The sequence below is a fragment of the Quercus robur genome, chromosome 6 (genome assembly GCF_932294415.1).
Source record: "Quercus robur chromosome 6, dhQueRobu3.1, whole genome shotgun sequence".
In the NCBI taxonomy this organism is placed as follows: domain Eukaryota; kingdom Viridiplantae; phylum Streptophyta; class Magnoliopsida; order Fagales; family Fagaceae; genus Quercus; species Quercus robur.
In genome coordinates, this window is record NC_065539.1 from 40,279,468 (window position 1) to 40,302,113 (window position 22,646).

The 22,646-nt window shown below is 40.7% G+C and overlaps 2 protein-coding genes across 2 annotated transcripts; both read right to left on the reverse strand.

The window, feature by feature from the left end:
- Positions 1-6,230: 6,230 nt before the first annotated feature.
- Positions 6,231-7,330, reverse strand: LOC126690185 (uncharacterized). The gene is made up of 2 exons (XM_050385311.1): positions 7,026-7,330; positions 6,231-6,915 (listed from the first exon to the last, which is right to left on the reverse strand). Exons 1-2 carry the CDS (start codon positions 7,328-7,330, stop codon positions 6,231-6,233), a joined length of 990 nt encoding a protein of 329 aa, XP_050241268.1.
- Positions 7,331-9,496: 2,166 nt separating this feature from the next.
- On the reverse strand, positions 9,497-15,330 carry LOC126688742 (protein SIEVE ELEMENT OCCLUSION B-like). The gene is made up of 7 exons (XM_050383548.1): positions 15,033-15,330; positions 13,305-13,397; positions 12,703-13,148; positions 12,322-12,416; positions 12,063-12,193; positions 10,749-11,207; positions 9,497-10,352 (listed from the first exon to the last, which is right to left on the reverse strand). The coding sequence occupies exons 1-7, from the start codon at positions 15,234-15,236 to the stop codon at positions 9,756-9,758; spliced, it is 2,025 nt and encodes a 674-aa protein (XP_050239505.1). The 5' UTR covers positions 15,237-15,330; the 3' UTR covers positions 9,497-9,755.
- Positions 15,331-22,646: the final 7,316 nt, after the last annotated feature.

Sequence of the window (22,646 nt, forward strand, 5' to 3'; positions counted from 1 at the left end):
AGTTTGTTTTTATGAGGCTTACTTTTTGTGTGGCCTTCGATTTCCCGTCCATCCGTTCATCTTACACCTCCTGAATGAACTTCAGATTGCCCCTAGTTAGCTCGTCCCCAATGCTTGGAGGACGGTAATAAGTTGTCTGGCTATTTGGGTGTCCGCTTGTGATGGTGAGATGATCACTATAAACGAGTTTTTGTTTTTGTATCATCTAAGGTCTTCTACCCATTATGGGTATTTTAAGCTCCTACCCTGGGATAGGAAATCTAGGATTGTGAGGGGTTTCCCGTCATCCTTTCATGACTGGAAATCACGGTACTTCTTTGTTTCCGAATCAGGTTGGGAAACTTTGTCCAATCATTTTTGGGGGGAAGTCCCAAGATTGCTACGGAAATGGGAAGTTCCAGCACTTGGTGCGTATTTCTGTTATCTCCTTTTATTCTTTTTCCATGCCTCGATTACTTGTCTACCGGTGTTCTTGTTTTGATCTGCAGATCTTGATTGTCCTGACCTTGAAGACCAATATCACCATCGAGTTCGAGTTGCCCTTGCTTATGCTCGTGAAATAGAGGATTTCGACGACCTAGTTAATCCTCGTCATTTATATGATTGTTGCTTAGGCCCTGAACCCTCAAAATATGTTCTGGAAAAAATTCGTTGAGAAGAGAAGAGTAAGTTCATCTGTCAATTGCCTTGTTTTTCTTAATTTCGTTTATTGTTTGACTGGGGGTGGCTCCTTCTCTTTTTTCTTCGTCTTTTTCTTTTAGCAGAAATGGCCACTTGATACAGCAAAGACAAGTATGCCTGCATTAAGAATTTGAAGAATGAACTCCTAGCCAACTTGACCTCTGACTCGAAAAAGAGAAAGCTAGGTGACGACAAAGCTGATACTGCTGTCCTAACTCTGTCTGTCCATACTACCCCTCCTTCTCCAACTCCCTCTCTGGAAGTAACTGCTACTACTCCTCCAATTACTTGTGCAAGGGATAAGAGTAAAACAGGGATGAGCGTATGGGATGATCCTGCTACAGCCTTAGGCCGTGCGCACAATGTCATCACCAATGACGAATTGAAGGGTTTGTCGTCCATTCCTTCGCATGAGCTCGTCAGTCGACACATTCACAAGTTGGTGCAAGTATGCAGTTCTGATCTTCCTGTGTTTCTTTCTCAATTTACTTATACGTGTAGATGTGCCCAATTTTTTTTAACCTTACTTGTTTTGGTTAGGTCCTTGGGGAGTCATTGCACATTACGATTGATTATTTAAATGTGGAGGAGAAGGTCGTGATGGCTACATCAAAAGCAGAATCTGTTGAGGCTGAATGTTCCCAGTTGAAGAAAGATTTGATCATTGCAATGAATGAAAGGAATGAAGTGAACCAGAAAGTGAAGGAGCTCACTAAATCCTTACATGTGGAGAAGGCCCTCGTCATTCAAAAGGATGAGGAGATTCAAACTGCCCTTCTAAAGACTGATGATGAGAGAGGGAAGATCATCCAAAAGTTCAAACAATCAGAGGAGTTCTTTGATCTTCTGTTCATGTAGTACTTTAAAGGTTTCAAGCTCCTAAACTGGTGGACGATGAAACAGCACAGTTTGGCTATAGATTTTTCAAGCTTGGATTTTGAAAAGATTGATACTGAGGTTCTTGAGGACGACGCAAAAGAGCTAGAAGGAGCTGAATCCGGTGCCAGGGAAAAGGACAAAGCTGCTGAAGGAAAAAGTGCTGACGAGTCTATTACCCCTCCTTCATCATTTCTCTATCCTCTCTTTTTTTATTTTGAGAACAATGGGTTCCTCCTTTTGTATTTTGGGGTTTCTTTTCTTTCTTAGTAAACATTGGTTACCTTCTGTTTTGAGGCCCCTTTTTGAAAATGACAGGTTTCCCCTCGGTTTTAGGGCCGTCTAACAAACTGCTTATTACTTTGCCTTGATGACCATATGTTATAATTTTACTTGCTGAATTTCTCGTCTTTGTAGTCTTGTTGGTGATCTTTTTGATGTCCTTTGAGTATAATCCCATCATTTCCCAGTCTCTGGTTCTTAGTCTCGTTATCGGAGTATTTGCATTTGCGTTTTAGGACTTAGCATTTCTGTTGTTTGTTTCGTCATTCATTTTGACGAGATCCTCGTCCTTGCATCTTAATTTTTATTGCCTCTAATGGATTTTAATCTCGCCATTCATATTGATGAGATTCCCACCCTTGTGATTTAAACTTATAGGTTTTATCACTTATGCTGGATTTGATCTCGTCATTAATATCGACAAGACTTTTATCCTTGTGATTCAAACTTGTCACCTATGATGGATTCTTATCTCGTCATTTGTGTTGACGGGATTTTTATCCTTGTGACTTAAACTTATCACTTGCGATGGATTTTTATATCGTCATTTGTGTTGATGGGATTTTTTATCCTTGTGATTTAAACTTATCACATGTAATGGATTTTTATCTCGTCATTTGTATTGATGGGATTTTTATCCTTGTGATTTAAACTTATCACATGCGATGGATTTTTATCTTGTCATTTTTATTGACGGGATTTTTATCCTTGTGATTAAACTTATCACATGCGATGGATTTTTATCTCATCATTTGTATTGACGGGATTTTTATCCTTGTGATTTAAACTTACGAGTTTTTATCACCGAGTTGGGATTTTTAACCTCGTCATTCATTTTGACGGAAGCTTTTATCCTTGCCTCCTCTTTCCAATTTAAAGGAAATTGTTCGCCTTGAAATGATTTGCCATTATCTATGATGAAAGTAGTTCTGCAAACATTTGGTCTGTTATATTCGTCCTTGCTTATAAAGATAGGTTACAAAGACATAAACTTATGGCAACACAAAAGTGCTACAGATAAAGTATTGAATAGGAAATGAAACAAATGCATAATGAAAATTGATGTCTCGCTTATCTATGTGTAAATAAACGAGATGTCCCAAATCCTGGAACTTATTAGGGTTGAATCTTTGCTTCTCCTTATTGATAATACTTCTTGAGGTGTTCTGCATTCCATGGACGAGGCAAAGGTTTTCCCTTCGTGTCTTCTAGATAGTAGCTACCCCTTCTTGAATAACAGACGACCTTGTATGGGCCTTCCCAGTTGGGGCCTAGTTTCCCTTCAATTGGATCTTTGGTGGCTTGTGAGACCTTTCACATAACCAAATCTCCAGGATTGAAATGCTTCAGCTTGACCCTTTGGTTGTAATACCTCGTCATCCTCTCCTGGTATAATGCCATACTTTGGGCTGTATCGTCTCTAACTTTGGGTATACAGTCTAGGGCTAGCTTGAGGCCCTCGTCATTACTCTGCTTGTTGTACCATGCCCTCCTAATGCTCGACACGCCGCCACAAGAATCACTGCCTTTGTCCCAAATGCCATTTTGAATTGAATTTCACCTGTCGGGGTTCTCACCATTGTTCTGTAAGCCCATAACACTCTTGGGAGCTCATTAGGCCATGCCCCCTTTGCCCCCTCAAGTTGGGTTTTGATAAGCTTGAGCAAAGTCCAATTTGTGACCTTTGTTTATCCATTGGCCTATGGATGACCAGGTGAAGAATAATAGTTTCTTATCCCCAACTCCTTGCAGAAATCCCTGAACTTACGACTGTCGAATTGTCGTCCATTGTTAAAGATAATAACTTGTGTTATTCCAAATTGGCAAACAAGAATCTTCCATACAAATTGTTGTATTTTAGCCTCTGTTATGACTACAAGGGGTTCTGCTTCTACCTACTTTGTGAAGTAATCAATAGCAATGACTAGGAATTTTACCTACTTCTTACCACGTGGTAGGGGGCCCATTATGTCTATTCCCCATGTGGAGAATGGCCAAGATGAAGTTATGCTCGTCAAATTCTCTACTGGCACATGTTGCACATTCCCGAATTGTTGGCATTTATCACATTTCTAGATGACTTGAGCTGCATCCTTCTGCATTGTTGGCCAAAAGTACCCTGCATGAATAACTTGTCCGACGAGTGAACATGGTCCAAAATGATTCCCACTTACTCCTTCATGGATTTCCCTTAGAACGTATTCAGTATCTTTTGGGTCAAGGCACTTTAAGTAGGGTTGGGAAAATCCCCTTTTGTAGAGCTCGTCATTCAAGATCGTAAACCTGGATGACCTGATCTTGACCTTCCTTGCTTCGGTTGGGTCCGATGGAAGATTGCCAGTCTTGATGTAAGTGACTATTGGATCCATCCACCTTTCTCCTGACAGTACGCAGCTCACTTCAAGTCCTTCAATGCTTGGGAGATACTGCACCTCCACTAACAAATTAGGTCGTCTCTCGCTAGTCTCTGACAATGCCAATCTGGCAATCTCGTCTGCTTCAGAATTTTCTTCTCGGGGTACTTGGGTTATCTTGACATCATCAAAGTTAGAAATTAACTGACTAGTCAGCGCTAAGTACCTCTTCATTCTATCCTCCTTAGCCTCGTATTCACTATTCATTTGTCCAGTCACGAGTTTTGAATAAGAGTTCAACTTTAGGTTTCTCACTCCCAGAGCTTTTGCCACTCGTAGGCCCATCAAGACGGCTTCATATTCTGCTTCATTATTTGTCGCTAGGAATTGGAGTTTTACTCTATACTTGAGGATATCTTTTTCAAGGGAGAAGAGAATCACCCCTACTCTGCCCATGCCAGACATTACTGAGCCGTTTGTGTACATCGTCCAGTAATTTGATTCTGGATCTTGCTCTGCTATAGTGAATTCAGCGACAAAATCTACCAGTGCTTAGGCTTTGATTGCTATCCTAGGCTTGTAGTCGATGTCAAACTCGCTCAATTCTATCGCCCATTGAACCATTCTCCCTACCACGTCTGGCCTACTCATTGCCTTTTGTAACGGTTGATCCGTCATCACCAGTATCGTGTGTGCTTGGAAGTAGGGACGGAGCTTCCTTGATGCAATGATTAGGGCAAAAACCAGCTTCTCTATCCTTAGGTATCTTGCTTCCGTGCCTTGGAAAGCTTGGCTTGTGTAGTAGACCGGCCTTTGAATCTGGAATTCTTCTCTAATCAGTGTCGAGCTTACCGCTGTCTAAGAGCCGGCTAAGTATAGGAACAAATCTTCTCCCTCGACGGACGGACTCAGCAATGGTGGTTTGGACAAGTAATCTTTCAGTGCTTGGAATGCGACTTCACACTCATTCGTCCAATGGAAAGCTTGCTTCAGTGTTTTGAAGAATGGGAGGCACTTGTCCATGGCTCTGGACATAAACCTTTTCAAGGCTGCTATGTGTCCTGTCAGTCTTTGAACTTCCTTCACACTCCTTGGGGATGTCATGTCTAGTATGGCTTTCACTTTCTTTGGATTAGCCTCTATACCCCGCTGTAAGACCATGAACCCTAAAAACTTGCTAGAGGAAACTCCGAATACACACTTTACTGGGTTCAACTTCATTCGATACTTTCTCAATGTGTCGAAGGTCTCCCTGAGGTCGTCCAGATGCAGCTCTGCTTTCTTGCTCTTCATGAGCATGTTGTCTACATAAACCTCCATGTTTCATTCAATTTATTTGCTGAACATCTGGTTTACTAATCTCTGGTAAGTGGCTCTTGCATTTTTCAGGCCAAAATGCATGACTTTGTAGCAATATAGCCTTTAACTAGTGACAAATGCAGTCTTCTCTTAGTCCTCCTTGTTCATGCGAATTTGGTTATAGCCTGAGAATGCGTCCATGAAAGTCAACAATTCATGGCCGACTGTTGAGTCCACCAACTGATCGATCCTAGGAAGTGGGAAACTGTCCTTAGGGCAGGTTCGGTTGGGGCCTATGAAGTCTACACACATGCACCATTTTCTGTTGGACTTCTTGACGATGATGACGTTGGTCAACCACTTGGGATAATAGACTTCCCGGATGAATCCAGTAGTCAGAAGCTTTTCTACTTCTTCCATAACAGCCTTGTTCCATTCAGGGGCAAAAACTCGTCGTTTCTGCTGGACGGGCTTCTTGGTGGGGTCAACATTCAACTTGTGTTCTATCACCTCATTGTCTATCCTAGGAATATCTTCATGAGTCCAAGCGAAGACGTCCAGATTTTGCTTGAGGAACTCCACAATCCTACTTTTTAAGACGGGGTTGAGTCCTGTTCCCACCTTTGTCACTTTTGTCGTGTCTTCATCTATGAGGTTCACCTCCTTCAGCTCTTGGGATGACTTCTTTGGTTCTTCCTCCACCATCCATGTGTGGTTTTCTCTTGAGACCAAGACCGCTTAATAACATTCCCTGACCAAAAGCTGATCCCCATATATTTGGCCTACCCCGCTTGGAGTTGGAAACTTCATTTTCAAGCAATAAGTCGACATCACAAACTTGAGCTTGTTTATAGTAGGTCGTCCCAAAATGACATTGTAGGACGATGGGCAATTAACGATCAAGAAATAAACTTGAATCGTCACTTGCGCCGGGTATGCCCTAGTTGTGACGGATAATGTGATGATTCCCTTTGTATAAATTCTATCTCCGCTGAAACTGAGCAATGGAGAATTAAAGGGTTTGAGCTTCTTGGGATCCACCCTCAACTGCTGATAGGCTGTCATGTACATTATGTCCGCCGAGCTTTCGTTATCAACTAACACTCTCCTCATGGTGAATCCTTCTATTCCCAATGTAATGACGAGTGGGTCATCATGGGGTTGCTTTATCCCATTTGCATCTCGTTCAGTAAACTTGATGTCATCATTCTCTGACCATCGATACTTCAGGGATGGATGTTTCATATGGACACTATTGTCCTGCCTGTAATACGTTTTCTTCAAAGACCTGTACGACCCTTCTGATATGGTTCTTCCTGCTATTGTCCGAATCTCTCCCACAACTTGCTTCGGAAAATCTCGTCCATTGTCCTTTGCATCACCATGGGTTTTATCCTTAGCCCTTGATTGAGGCTGGTGGTCCCTGTTAACAAACTTTTGAATCTTTCCATGTTGGATCAACTCTTCTATCTGCTTTTTCAAATTGCGGTACTCATCAGTATAATGGCCGTGATCCTTATGAAAATGTAGTACTTCTTTAGGTCACGCTTCCTCAAGGACGTGCTTAATGGCTTAGACCATTTCAACCCTGGTTCATCCTTTGTTTGCATCAGGATTTTGTCCATAGGCATAACTAACGGAGTGAAGTTCATCTTTCTCTTTGGGGTGTCAGGACTACTCTTGCTAGCCTTAGGCTCTGCGTATGAGTCCTTGCTATCCTTCTTCTTACCATGAAACTCACTGGTCTCTTCCTTCTTCTGTTTTCCCATTAGCCTTTTGGCCGTAAGGGTGTCCTCCTTATTCATATACTTCTGGGCTTTGAACAGCAGATCCGTCATGGAGGTTGGTGGCGTTTTTCCTAATGAAAAGATAAGGTTGGGATTATTGAGCCCTGCCTAGAAGGTTGTTATGATGACTTGATCATCAGCTTCGTCGATCTCCAATACTACCTTATTGAATCGCTTCACATAATCCCTCAAGCTTTCCCCTTCCTGCTGCTTACTATTAACAAGTAAGAGGTTGGCCTTTTGTGACGTTGTCCTCCAATGAAATGGCGAACGAACGAGTCACTGAGTTACTCGAAATTCGCAATGGAAGATGTTGGCAACTTGTTAAACCAAACCCTTGCAGCCCCTCTGAGGGTGGCAGGGAATGATCTACAGATAACCTTGTCTGGGGTCTGTTGCAGGTTTAAAATTGTCTTGAAGGCCCTTATATGGTCGAGGGGGTCTTTCATCCCATCATAGAACTCTAGTTGCGGCAGACGGAATTTTGGAGGTAGGGGGCACTCCAAGACACTGGGTGTAAAGGGCGAATCTGTCCGTTTAAGCATGCCATCCAAGTTCATTGCTGTCTTTCCCTTCATGGCATTCTTCACTTCGTCGAGCTCTTTCCACAAATTCTGCATCAAATAGTTATTGCCAGGTGTAGACTGTCCAGTTTACTCTGTTTTATCTTTTCCCTTGCTACTCCTAGGGCTACTGGCTTCCTCATCATGCCTGATACGACATCGCCGATGATGCGAAGTGTTGCTGCCCTCTGGACGGGCTCGTCGTTTCAGCTCTTCATTTTTCCTTATTAACTCTTGCACATTTGCTGTTAAGGCCTGGACTTGTTGAGACATCACCACAGGATTTGGAGTCACTGTTGCTTCGTTGTCCATCTCGAGACAAGAAATTTATCGGTTGGAGCATGATGGTTTGAGTAAGGGTTAACTCGCTATGATTCCCATAGACGGCGCCAAACTGATGAAGCCAAAAATGGACCTCGTTTATATGTTCCTCGTGTATGCCAACGGACGACTTCCGATACTTGTTGTTAAGAAATGAAAGCAATGGAGGTCTTCTCGGTGTGGAGCCGATTAAAAATACTCCGATGCTTAAGTTAGCAAAACTCTCTACAAATTGGAATCTGTTGTAAATCAATACTCAAAATTTTTATCATGCCCTTTACTTGAGTTCTTGCCCTTTTATAGCTTGTTATGGATGGGTGCAGTTATGTTTGTTAATGCTGTTTCCGGACATTTTTCTCTTAAGAGTAACGCAGCATTGATTGACACTGATGATTTCCTTAATGGTGTAATGGATAGCCATTGGGCAATCATTACGTTTGGTAACTATTTCGGCGCAATTATTGGTTCGCAGCTATCCTGTTGGCATTTATCCGTACTTTAATGAGTGGTGGTTTGCTTTGTCCATGAAGGTGATGTATGTTGATGGAATCTTGTTCCCAACTTTTGTCATGAACATGGCTAAGCTCGTCTTTCATCTAGACAATCCTTGTGCCGATATTCATCACTACATAATATAAAAAATGATGCTTGTAGTGAAAGTTATTAAACAAGTTTATCTTATAACACACCCTTTCCAAATCTCAAGAGGAATCTACATTTCACCTATTTACTCAATGCCCTACTGCACAATTTAATGACTTTCTTCTACTTGGCCAGTCCTGCTAAACTGATTGCTTCTGACAATAATAGTAGAATGGGTAACCTTGCCTCTTAACCTTCATAAAAATTAGCCCTTCCCTCTCTAGAGACCCCAAGTTTACTTTCTTAGCAGATTTCATGACCGATTATATGGTTCTCACCCCACACCTATCCCTTCTCCCCCTTTGCTTAAGTGGGAGATAAACAAAAAAAATTTCAATTACACCAACAAGATTGGTATTACTTTATCCAATAAAAATTGCTCCCCATTCTCTGGCTAGCACAAAATAAATTTTAATATTTCCATGAAACCATCCAATGGTAACTGTTGTATGATCATTTATGCAAAATCACACATGCATGGTTAGGCAAAGATGCTTCGAGAGAACCATTTTGGCCCTAGACCACCTCTTCGAGAAGCAAAGGTATGACTGATCTCACTCTCTACTATAATGTAGTGTTCAATGTTTTTTCTTTTTTCTTTTGTTCCCCCCAAACCCCCCTCTATTGAAGAGTGAAGCATGATCTTCAAGTGCACAAAAAGAAGCAAAAGAAATTATCAAGTGAACTAGAATTTATAAGGAATTAAAAGATGTGATAATAAAATTTAAAAACCACAGAATGCCACATAGTAATGCAACATCCATACCGTTACACACACATTTCCTCTTATAAACCAAAACAAAGGAACAACAAAACCAACAAAACATAGAACAAAAAAGTGGCATCAACGTCATGTCACAAACTTATTTTGCTACTAGCATCTGGTTACCAACGCAACCATGTTATTTAATTTAGTAGCAATACTAGCTAATCCAAAGTAGGGTGGCCACTCAGTGAAGACCATTGGCGGCACCATCAATGTGGCAACACTTGAAGCTGATATAAGTCTCCATGACTCGGGGACAGTCGGGGCATTTCATGTTCTCTGGTATTTTACCACTGGCCTTTGGAATGTCAATGCGGCAACAAATGTGAGCAGTGTGAAGAACCTTGTTATGGTACTCTTTGAAAGTGGATTCAAAGCTCTTTTCTCGCACAACCTCCTTCCATTTGTCAAAGTCCTCCAAAACCTTCAACATAGTGGTCCCATGCCCACTGAGTGCCACAGTTGACCCTTTGCTGAGCACAACCCATCCACTCTCATTCTTGTATGATAGCAATTTTTGGATCTCTAGTGCCACAGCGTCTGTATCAGTCTTCCTTTGAGTCTTGGAAATGAACAAGCTCTCAATGCCAGTCCAGAAGCGCCCAAGGATGCCAAGATCATCCTCTCCTTTGCTACCCTTACCAATGCAGTGCAACTCTATGGAAATCTTTGCTTCTTTTATCACCGGATCATTGGCAATAGCAGTTGCTCTTTTAGTGAATTGTTGGATCCATTCTTTGTCCTTGCCTCCATAGAAAAAGATGTACTTTTGGTCCTTGATCTGATTGAACAACATATCAAACCCCAATATTATTCGAATGCACATTACTATTATTATTTTTTTTCCAAAAAATGTGCATGCAACTATATGACTTCTTTTGGATACATATGCTACTTTTGTGGATACAATATTTGTGGCACAACTTTTACTACTATAATTCTAACATGTGCAACTGTTAGTTGTAAAGAAAAAGTTATAAATCTATGTGAAAGTAACGATTCATTAATTACAATCATATATATCATCAAATTGTGACAAAAATTGTAATAAATTAATGGTGTGATACAAAAAAAACAATAGAATAATCGACATTGACAATACATGTGTGTACAAGCATAAGCACAATATATATATATATATATATATGAATTTATAGATTGGGGAAATGATCTTTACCCAGTTCTCAATATTTGGATGAATTCTAGCTCCTATGGATCCAATCCATTCTCTTGAAGTGGTCAGAATTTCCTCCCTCGTGGAAGTGAAAGGGAAGGCCTTTATTCCCCATACCCTGATCATGTGCAATGCATTCTCACATTCCACCTTTCCTTGAGGGTTCAGCACCACAACAGAGGACTTACCCGTGAAGTTCCACTTCTCCTTCACGAATCTAATACCTGCAATTGGTGAATAGTACTGCACCACGTACCATGGCATCTTAGAACGAAGGATCTCAAACTTCTTTTTTGAATCCTCTGTCCATTCGTCCACAATTGGGATCCATATAATCTTATATTGATCTTCCTTCTTAATTGTATCATGAATTGGTCTAAGAATTGAAATGTCATCATCAGAAATGTCTAGGCTTGAAATGAATAATAAGACATTCTTCCGCTTCAGCACTTCAATGCTAACCTGTCACAATTATTGGCATCAAGAAAATAGTGTTAGCACCCATTTCAAGCATGAAAAATACTAGTCGATTTATATATTATTTATCCAAATTACCTTATTAGAGCAATGACACGTAAGTGGAGGAACCAACCCAAGGTCATAGAATTGTTTGTAATACAATTTTTACAACATAACGTTACATAACATTTATTACGGAATGCAATTTACCAAATTGGACGTCCCATATTATGGTGTTACAACAAAAGTTTTTTATGTAACCAAATCGGTCCCAGATTATGGTTTAACATTTGTGAATGATTTAGCTGATGTCCATTGTATTTGTGCAATTTACTCTCAAAATGAGAAACTATTTAAGGGAATTGAAAATCCATGTAAACCACACCAAATCAAACAAATACCACTAATCTCAGATCTATTTAAAAATTGAAAGGAATCAGAGAATTTAAATGAAATGAGATCTTATCCCATTATTGAAACTTAGGTTTCTTGGGTGCAAGAGGTTGGATGAAGTGCATTATGATTAGATTAGACATTATGAGTTAATTTTAGAAACCTAAATTCAAACTTTTATTTAGTTTATCAAGAAAAATCATTTAATACTCACATTTCACACACGAATGATAAGTCCTACTATAAATAATTAGTAAGATTCCTATTACGTAAGAGGAAAGATTATTTACTTTTTTAAAAGTATTGTATAATTTCTCATTTGGTACTTACTTTCTATCAACTTGGGGATCAAATAGGTTCTTTTTTTTTTTGCAAGAAGCAATCAAACAATTGATTCATCCATCGGGAGATTGATTTTTTAAAATAAAACAAACAAACAACTTATATTCTCGAAGGGGCATATACCGGTTTCTTAGTAGAACCATCAATAAGGGGCTGCACATTGTCCTTGGTATAAATTAGTAGCTTAAATATTTCCATAATCTCTGTAGGGGTTCGGAAAACCTTCACCAGCTTCCAGTAAGCCTCTGTCACTTCTGCAGTCAACCAAAAACTTTCTTCATTACATATAGTAGTCCATATTTTGAGGCAATGAACTTTTTTCAATGCACAATGCATGAACTGAAGCTTGCATCCGTACAAAAGGAACCACCAAGACACTAACCTATTTGTTGTCTGATAGTTGTTATCTGCCTCTTAAGCTTGGTGACGATGTAATTGAGTTTCTGAGAAAAGGGGGATAGTTCCGGTTTCTTGTACCTGGAAATTGACACTGGTAATAAGATGGTGTATACCAAAAAACTATTTTTTTTTTTTTTTTTTTGAATTATACTAGGTAACTCTATTAGCCTATTAGCCATGAGGCTAGACATTATTATATAGATTTCACGCCAGTATAAAATATATTAGTGACATTTAATTATTTAAACTGCTATTTAACATAAACAAGATGTAATGCAAAATTCATTTCTAAGTTATATAATCATAAGCATTTTAGCAAGCCTTAAGATTGGGGCATATCATATTGGCTTGGATAAGAACTTACTCATCGTTAATGAGGCAACAAAACTGAGTTGTGCTTGCTACAACAGTTACTATTGCCCAATAAACATCCACTGGGATGTGCTCCACGCCTGTTGATAATGCTGGTACATCCTTTGTGTCATAATTTGATAGCTTCTCCAACTCAAAGATGCATTCAATCACTTCCAGTGTGGATTTGATCACATTGTTAAGCTCAATAAGTGATTGCCTATGTTTCTGCAGTGTTGGACGCTTCAAGAGGATAGGTACCCGCCTCAAGGTTCCCACTGATTTGGCTAGTTGGTCCGACGCCGGAGCTTGGGCAATTTGCCAGAATTCCCCATAATCCAAAGCAAAAGCTGCAAGAGTTAACACTGCCTTTGTATCCCAGGAATAGTTTGATAGCTTGTTAAGTATTGTGAGAGCTGTTTTGTGAGCAATTTCTTCACCAGGGGCCTTGCATTGCATCTGACATTTTATATTCATCAATAATAAAAAAATATTTATGTGATTGACCAAAATAAAATAAAAACCATGAGTATCCTTAATTATTAGAGTCTTATACGGTTGTACCACACTTTGGGTAAGGGGGAAAAAACATTGTGTGTAATTACTGGTAATTACCTCACAGGAAATATTCTTGAGTGCACATATGGGTGGACTAAAACTTGCTTTGGGGGTCTTCTCCTCCAAGTCTTCAACAGTTGCATGAGTACCCTGCAGTAAATTGCGAGTAATTAGGAAAAAAAAAAGAAAAAAAAGAAAAGAAGAAGAAGAAGAAGATAAACATGTCACGTGTATTTTAGGAAGCCCATAAATTTTTTTTGTTTTTTTTTGAAGTCATAAATTACTCTTTTTTTACTCTCACATGAATGGTAGAATCTATTATAAATTTAAATAGTGATTCCCATTATTATGTTGGAAAAGAGAGTATATGATCATGCCACATTGTACTTTACTAAATAAATACTCCATTTCCATCTTCTCCATTCATCCAAAACAGAAAATAAAATATAAATAAAATAGTCCACGTTTTCTAATAAGAAAAGGCATTTCAACCAGACATTGACAATGGGCAACCACTGGCTAAACAAGAGGTGAGGAAAAGAGACCTGCTTCTTATCCGGTTGTTCCTGGAGCATGTATTTAAGGGTCCGTATAATTGGAGTGAAAAAGTGGGAGGATAGCAAATTGTGGGATGATAAAAAAGTAAGAAGATAGAAAAAATTTTAATTTTTCTCCTTTTTGTTTGGTTGGGAGTTTGAATAAATTTACTCATATACCCTTGTTAAAAAATAATGCCCAATTAAAACAAAAAAGTGACAAATAACCACAAAAAAAAAAAAGAAAAAAGAAGAGCAATCACCCAAATTTATTAAAAAAAAAATTATGTCTAAAAAAAAAATCACATCTAATTAAAAAAAAAAAACAATTATCACACCTAGGCCCTAGAAAGTCAAAAAAAAAAAAAAAAAATAGAGACAACGCCCAAGCCCTAGAAGAAAAAAAAAAGAAAAAAAAGCAACGTTAATGCCAAAAAAGAAAAGAAAAAAAGGCAACTGGACGAAGTTCATGTACACTTGGATATGGGCATTTTTGACAATCAAGAAAAATTACATCTCCACTCATTTTTCTCTCCATTTTGGCGGGCCTAGGGAGAAAACATCTAGGTTCTACCATTTATTTTTCTTACTCCCCACCCAACCAAATACATTCTAAAAAAGTTTTCTTTCTCATTTTCTTTTCAAAGTTTTCCATCTACCCTATTTTACCTCCAAACAAACACACCATAAGACTTGAGTCCCAGGAAAAACCCACATGGTCTCCCCTTTTCTTGTATAAAATAATAAAAAGAAAAAAAGGAAAAAATTATTCTTTTACATTCTTGAAATACACTTTACACACATAATGTTTGCACTTCTATATATACCCCAAAAAAAAAAAAATCCTTATATTTTAAAAATATTCGTATTTATCATATTATGACACATGATGAATATGAAAAGTCAATAAAAAAAAAAAGAATGAGACAAGTATTTCAAGAATGTGGAAGAATAATTTTCAAAAACTATAAATTAACTAAATTAACCATAAAGGTAGGACCAGCTAGCTAGCTAAATTGCTGAAATTCTCTAATTAACCAATTTGGTATATTGGTGGCGGACTATTAAGTGTGTGAAAACTGTAAGTGTAACCTGAACATAAATATTAAATTATGTGTAATACTTGTGACTTAAAGTCATGATTTTTATTTGAAAATCGTGACTTCAAGTTATGTTTTCAGTGCATTTTTATGTGTGTATAAAAATGTGTGCAATAAATATTCTTCAAAAGAATAAGTTGGTACTGTACCAGCACTACATTATCAACGACGACAGTAGAACGCTTAAGGATGCTCTCAACGATGATGAAAAGAGATTCAACATCAAACTTTTCATCATCGTGGACATGGTGGGTTGAATAAATTTGGTTCAGGATCTCTTGCTCAGACAAGGTAAACAAGCTCAGGCCACCCTTATTGGATTGCTGTGAAGAGCCTAGGGCGTTGCTGGCCATATTGTTGTGTTACACAAACGAAGATGGGTTAGAATCAGAGCCCTTTGGTTAGCTTATTAGGATTAAGGGAAAGAGGCAAAGATGGTTTGTGTCATTGCACTCAAGCTACCCATGTCCATTTATAGAGCCATAAGAGTGAGGGCAAATGGTAATTACGTGCGATGCAAGGACTCGGTGAAGTATACTCATTTGTCTGTACTCTATATTCAATTATCCCTCACTTTATGTGGTAACTAATAAAAGGAAATTTTGGACACTCAAAACAAAACTATAGGTGGTTTAGATTACATTATTACAAGATTACAAAACTATATGATGTGAATGTGTGATAGTTATTTTAATCACGTGCAGGAATATTTCTTCTTTTCTCTCGATCTCTCTCTTTTCTTTTCTTTTTTTCATCTTATTATGTACAGCATTTTTAGCACTTTTCAAACATTTTTCCATTTTCACTTATGCTGGATTTTTTTGGGACCTAACGGTCGCATTAGATTTTTAGCAAGATGTCACAACAGTTGACGGTAGACTGAAAGCTATACTGCTAAAATGTCACTAGATAAATGCAGTGTGTGAACCCTACCTTGTCGGGATCTAATCCATGGGTAAGGATAAGATCTCTTCTAGATAAGAAAACAGAGGTCGAGCTTCAAATGTGAGATGGGTACAAGAAGGCGAGGGAGGTGATGAAACCGTGAAGACAAAAGAATTTAATGATGATATTTTTTGTATTTTTAATTTAGGAATAAACTGCAATATCATAAATATTTAAACAAATGTATTAACTAACATCATCTATATTTATACTACTATTTAAGGGGCTGACTCTGTTTGGACCAGATTTTTTTTTGTTCCAAAATACCCCTATACGTTTAAGTAAGGACAAAATTTGGTAAAAAGACTTCTTTAACTTTCACGTAAAACATTGCCTACAAAAAAGGATCACTCTTCGAATAGTTTTCAAATTCTTTATCCATTTATAAAAAAAATTAAAATTAAAACAAACACAAGTTTTCTGTACTGATAAAAAAAAAAAAAAAAAAAATTGTATACCCACATTTAAGTACCGTTTTTTAAAAAATAAAAAATAAAAATTAACCCCACGTTTTATGGTATTGGTTATAAACAAAAATTAAAACAAAAATTATCCTTATTTTCCTATCTTTATCACTACTTTGGATAACTGTCTTTTCTTTTTCTTTTTCTTTTTTCAATTTTCAAAACAAAACGATTGAATAAAAAAAACACAATTTTCTTTGTAAAACCATATATGCCTTACTGATAATTAAAAAAAAAAAAAAAAAAAAACACAAACAAATGTACACAAATTTGAGACACAAACTTTATATTTCTACCTAGCAATTTTAAATTTCCCCCTTATCATTAACCCTTTTTTTTTCTTTTTCTTTTTTTAGGGAAGCATTATCATTAAATTGTTAAGATCACGTTGCTTTTGTTTTTTTGGCTAAACATATATTTCTTTTTTTTTTTAGAAACCAGTTAAGCATATATTTCAAGTTTCTAAGTTATCATCCAAATTAAAAACTCCTCAATTTTAGTTACAAATTTTATCATTCCACTAATTTCTCCCCACTATCAGTCATTACTTGATTGGTTATTCAATCAGCCCACTACAAAAGCAATTAACCAAAATCACAATTCTTACCCCTACCTCTACATCACATATAAATTATTTATTTATTATTTATTTATTTATTTTTTTTGATTGTGGAAAGTACCTTCAATGTTGAAGAGGGGTACTACACCTCCAGATTACAAATAAAATTGATTTTTACGGTTGTAGAAAGCGCCTTGAAAGTGTGAAGAGGGGTACTACGTAGGAGGTATGTGTTTTTCAATGAATATAACTAATATTTGAATTTTACATAAATATTTACACGTGATATGTATTCTTTCATTCTTTGTGATAATTTCTATTTTTCTTGAGCAGGGTCACTAAAGTTTTACACTCACCATAGAAATAGATACAGGAAAAAGAAACTCTACTTACAAAAACAAAAGATTTTTTCTAATTGTTCCTGCTCAAAAAAAAAAAAAAAAAAAAAAAAAAAACTTTCTATCTCAACTGTATCTTAATGTACATAGCTCATTTATTTTTTCTTTTTTAATAAAGAAATATAAACAGTCTTCTAACTCTCTTTTTTTAATCACCATCTCCAACCATTTGTAAAATTCAATGAGGATTACACAATTTGTAGTTGGTTTTTGTTGAATTTGGGTAGGTTATTTTTGTTAATCCTTATTCAAGGTTGAAGATGATAAAATATTGGGTATGGTGGGCTTACCTTAATGGGCCTGACGGATTGGGTCTCTTGGGCCTGCGTAGGTATGGTCCCAGCTTTGGAGGCCCATCACTACTGACGCAGCAAGGGCCCATGATCCGGTAATGAGAATCCTTGCTCACCACGTTTGGAAGAATTGGGAATAGAGTCCCACATTGAAAAGATGTGAGAACCGAAAAGGGAAAGTCAACCCCTTATCACTATAAAAGGCGTAATACCCACAGAAATCGAGGTATGCTTTTATGAACCCTCTCTAACGCACTAAGTAAAACAGAGGAAGTCTAACTTGACCGTCGGAGAGTCTTTGGCCGGCACCACACCGGTGCTCTCTGAAGGATTCTTTAGTTTGTTTCGTCGTGCAGGTTCAATTCGAGTCGCGAGTACGGTGTGACCCATTGGTGACGGTAATCGACGTCATCAGTTGGCGCCGTCTGTGGGAATTCGACGACCGGGTACGGTAACATTTCCTAGATAAAGGAGTTACATGGTACTCACGCGCTCGATGGCAACCACAAATGACGTCCAAGAAGAAGCTCCTACGACTGCCCTTGAGAGACAGGTCAAGACGCTCGCCGCAGCTGTGGAGCGCCTCACCAAACAAAACCACGACCTGACGGAACAGCTGAATCAAAAGAGTGCAGCCGTGAATAGCCAGGGAGATCAAGAAGGGAACAGTGCGGAGAGGAGAAATAATGACGGACCGCAGGAGAGCAACGCACCGAGCAAACAAGTGCGACGGGACGCTAGCATCCCCTCAGTGACGGACACAGCTCCACAACCCATCATCGCAGAGATGCAGGCGATGAAGGAACAGATGGAAGTCCTGATGAACGCTCTCAAGGGGCGAGTGTCCAGCGATCTTGACGACCTTGTCAACCGGACTGACTCGCCATTTACGGCGTCCGTCAACTCCTTCCCCCTGCCGAGTAAGTTCCGCATGCCGAGCATGGACAGTTATGACGGAGTCAAGGACCCCCTCGATCACCTAGAGACCTTCAAGACCCTGATGCACCTCCAGGGAGTGGCGGACGCAATTATGTGTAGGGCATTCCCTACAACCCTGAAGGGCGCGGCAAGGATTTGGTTCAGCCGCCTGACACCAAACTCCATCGGCACCTTCAGAGAGCTGAGCGCTCAGTTCACTACACACTTCATTGGAGGACATCGGTACAAGAAATCCACGGCTTGTCTGATGAACATCAAGCAGAGAGAGGAGGAGACGTTACGGGCCTACATATCACGCTTCAATAAAGAAGCGCTCACGATCGACGAAGCCGACGACAAAATATTGGTGGCCGCGTTCACAAACGGGCTGAAGGGGGGTAAGTTTTTGTTCTCCCTATACAAAAACGACCCAAAGACAATGTCGGAGGTGCTTTACAGGGCCACCAAGTATATGAACGCTGAAGACGCTCTACTCGCAAGAGAAGACAGACCGAAGAAAAGAGACAGACAAGAGGATCCCCGACAGGACCAGGGGCGAAAAAAAGGACGGATGGGAGATCGAAGGGACGAGAGACGTCCAAAACCCATGGGTGGAAGGTTCACAAGTTTCACCCCGTTGACCGCTCCGATAGACCAAGTCCTAATGCAGATTAAGGACGAAGGATCCCTGACGTTTCCGGGAAAGCTGAAGAGTGATCCCAACAAAAGGTCAAGAGACAAATATTGCCGCTTCCACCGTGACCATGGTCACGACACTGCCGATTGTTACGACTTGAAACAACAAATCGAAAACCTTATCCGACAAGGAAAGCTGAAGAAGTTCGTCAGCAAGGAAAGAATGGATCAACCCCAACAAGAACAACACCCCCGTCGAGAAAACGAGCGGCCAAGGCCCCCAATAGGGGACATAAGGATGATAATTGGAGGAACAACTGCGGCCGGATCGTCCAAAAAGGCTCGCAAAACGTACCTTCGGATGGTACAGAATGTCCAGCTGGCGGGCACGGTACCAAAGATGGCTAGAAGGGAAGGCCCCATTATCGGGTTCTCGGAGGAGGATGCAAGACGCCTACACCACCCACACGACGATGCACTCGTCGTCACCTTGCGGGCAGGCGACTACAACATCCACCGGGTGTTGGTCGACAACGGTAGTTCGGCCGACATCATGTATTATCCGGCATTCCAACAAATGAGGATTGATAGAGAACTGCTAATACCGACAAACGCCCCGCTCGTTGGCTTCGGGGGGAGTAGGATATTCCCTTTGGGCGCCGTCACGTTACCGGTGACGGTAGGAGACTACCCCCAACAAATCACTAAGGACGTAACATTCCTGGTGGTCGATTGCTCGTCAGCCTACAATGCTATTATTGGACGGCCCACTCTCAACTCGTGGAAGGCGGCAACATCAACATACCACCTGATGATCAAGTTCCCAACGGAGTATGGGGTAGGAGAGCTACGCGGAAGCCAAATTGCCGCACGAGAATGCTACGTAGCTATGATGGAGGTGGAAGACCAGATCCAGGCCTTGAACATAGAAGAACACCGAACGACGGCAGAACCTACTGAGAAGCTAGAGGAGATAGTTCTCGACAGTTCCAATTCAGATCGAACTACCAGGATCGGAACGCTTGTCAAACCCGCAATCCGTCAAGAGCTCGTAGCTTTCTTGAGGAGCAATAAGGATGTGTTCGCTTGGAGCCATGACGATATGCCAGGAATCGATCCCTCGGTCATGGTACATAAGTTGAATGTGTTGCCCTCGTTCCCACCCGTCCGACAAAAGAAGAGAGTATTCGCCCCGGAGCGAGACCAAGCAATAGCGGAAGAGGTCCGCAAACTCCAAGATGCAAGCTTTATCAGGGAAGTCTACTACCCCGATTGGCTGGCGAATGTGGTAATGGTGAAGAAAACGAGTGGCAAATGGCGGATGTGCGTGGACTTCACCGATCTTAACAAAGCATGCCCCAAAGATAGCTACCCCCTCCCAAGGGTCGACATACTAGTGGACTCGACAGCTCAACACCAATTGCTAAGCTTCATGGATGCTTTCTCGGGTTATAACCAGATCCGCATGCACGAGGACGACCAGGAGAAGACTTCGTTTGTAACCAGTCAAGGTCTCTTCTGTTACAAAGTAATGCCATTCGGTCTGAAGAATGCAGGGGCAACATACCAGAGACTAATGAACAAGATGTTCGCACAGCAAATCGGGAGGAACGTCCAAGTTTATGTCGACGACATGCTGGTGAAAAGCCGGAAGGAGGAAGACCATTTGGAAGATCTCAAGGAAACATTCGGCACACTCCGATCCTACAACATGAAGCTCAATCCAGGAAAGTGCGCGTTTGGTGTAACGGCAGGAAAATTCCTAGGATTCATGGTATCTCAAAGGGGGATTGAAGCTAACCCGGACAAAATCCGAGCCATAATGGAGATGGCCCCCCCGAGAAACGTGAAGGAAGTACAGAGCCTTAACGGCAAGGTAGCGGCATTAAATAGATTCGTGTCGAGAGCGACGGACAAATGTTTACCTTTCTTCCGAACATTGAAAAAGTCATTCGAGTGGACGGACGAGTGTCAACGAGCATTCGAGGAGTTAAAAACCTATCTATCTTCACCACCTCTACTGAGCCCCTCGCAACCAGGTGAAGAGCTCTTCCTCTATTTGGCCGTCTCCCCGGTGGCCGTCAGCGCTGCCTTAATCAGAGAGGAGGACAGGGCACAGAAGCCCGTGTACTACGCCAGCCGGGCGCTCCGCGGTGCCGAGGAAAGATACCAACCTATGGAGAAACTCGCTTTTGCGTTGGTCACGGCGGCTCGCAAGCTCAAGCCCTACTTTCAAGCCCATACCGTGAACGTAGTGACCGACAAGCCCTTGCGAAGGGCACTAAGTAATCCTGAGGCCGCAGGTCGACTGACGCTGTGGGCAATAGAATTGAGTGAGTTTGACATCAAGTATCGTCCACGTGTGGCCATCAAAGGACAAGCTGTAGCCGACTTCATAGCTGAGTTTACGCATGACGCGGACAAGGGGGCAGAAGAACCCCCTCAGTGGAACATCTACACCGACGGATCATCCAATAAGCGAGTTGGAGGAGCCGGCATAGTATTGCTGTCACCTGAAGGAGACAAGATTGAATGTATGGTCCGTCTCGACTTCCCCATTACCAACAATGAAGCAGAATACGAAGCGGTAGCAGCAGGACTCGACCTAGCCAAAGCCGCCGGAGCTGAAAGTGTGGTCGTGCATTGCGACTCTCAAGTCGTGACCAATCAAGTAAACGGAGATTATGAATGCAAAGGGGAAAGGTTGAAGAGATATCTCGATCAAGTGAGGGCTAGAGTCGACGGGATAAAAGCAACGTTCGTCCAGATCCCCAGGGGAGACAACGAGCTCGCTGATCGGCTAGCCAAAGCCGCTTCAGCAGAACACATGATAACACTGGGTAATGTACTTCCCTTTGTTCAAATCTTTCCGCTAATAGACCCCGACAACATGCAGGAGATACGCTCCGAAAGAAACTGGACTACGCCGATAGCTTCATACTTAAAGGACGGGATATTGCCTGAGGAGAAGGAGGCAGCGAGAAAGCTAAAAGTCCGAGCGGCAAGGTTCGTCTTGATAAAAGACATTCTTTACAAGAGAGGTTTCTCCCGTCCTTACCTAAGATGTCTCGGGATTGAAGAGGCAGACTACGTGATGAGGGAAGTACACGAAGGAATATGCGGGAACCATTCTGGATCGCGGTCGTTGGTGCACAAGCTGTTACGAGCTGGTTATTACTGGCCGACCATGCAAAAGGATGCTGAGTCCTATGTTAAAAGATGCGACAAATGCCAGAGGTTCAGCAATTTTATCGGACAGCCAGCTGAAGAGCTGACCCCCATAACGGCTCCATGGCCGTTCGCTCAGTGGGGACTGGACATCATGGGACCTTTCCCAACGGCGATAAGGCAGCTAAAGTTCTTGGTAGTGGGCATTGACTACTTCACGAAATGGGTAGAAGCGGAAGCCTTGGCCACCATTACAGAAAAGAACATTAGAAGTTTTGTCTGGCGGAACATAGTATGTAGGTTTGGTATTCCTAGAGTCCTTGTCTCAGATAACGGGAGGCAGTTCGATAACGGCCCCTTCCGTGATTTCTGCTCACAACTA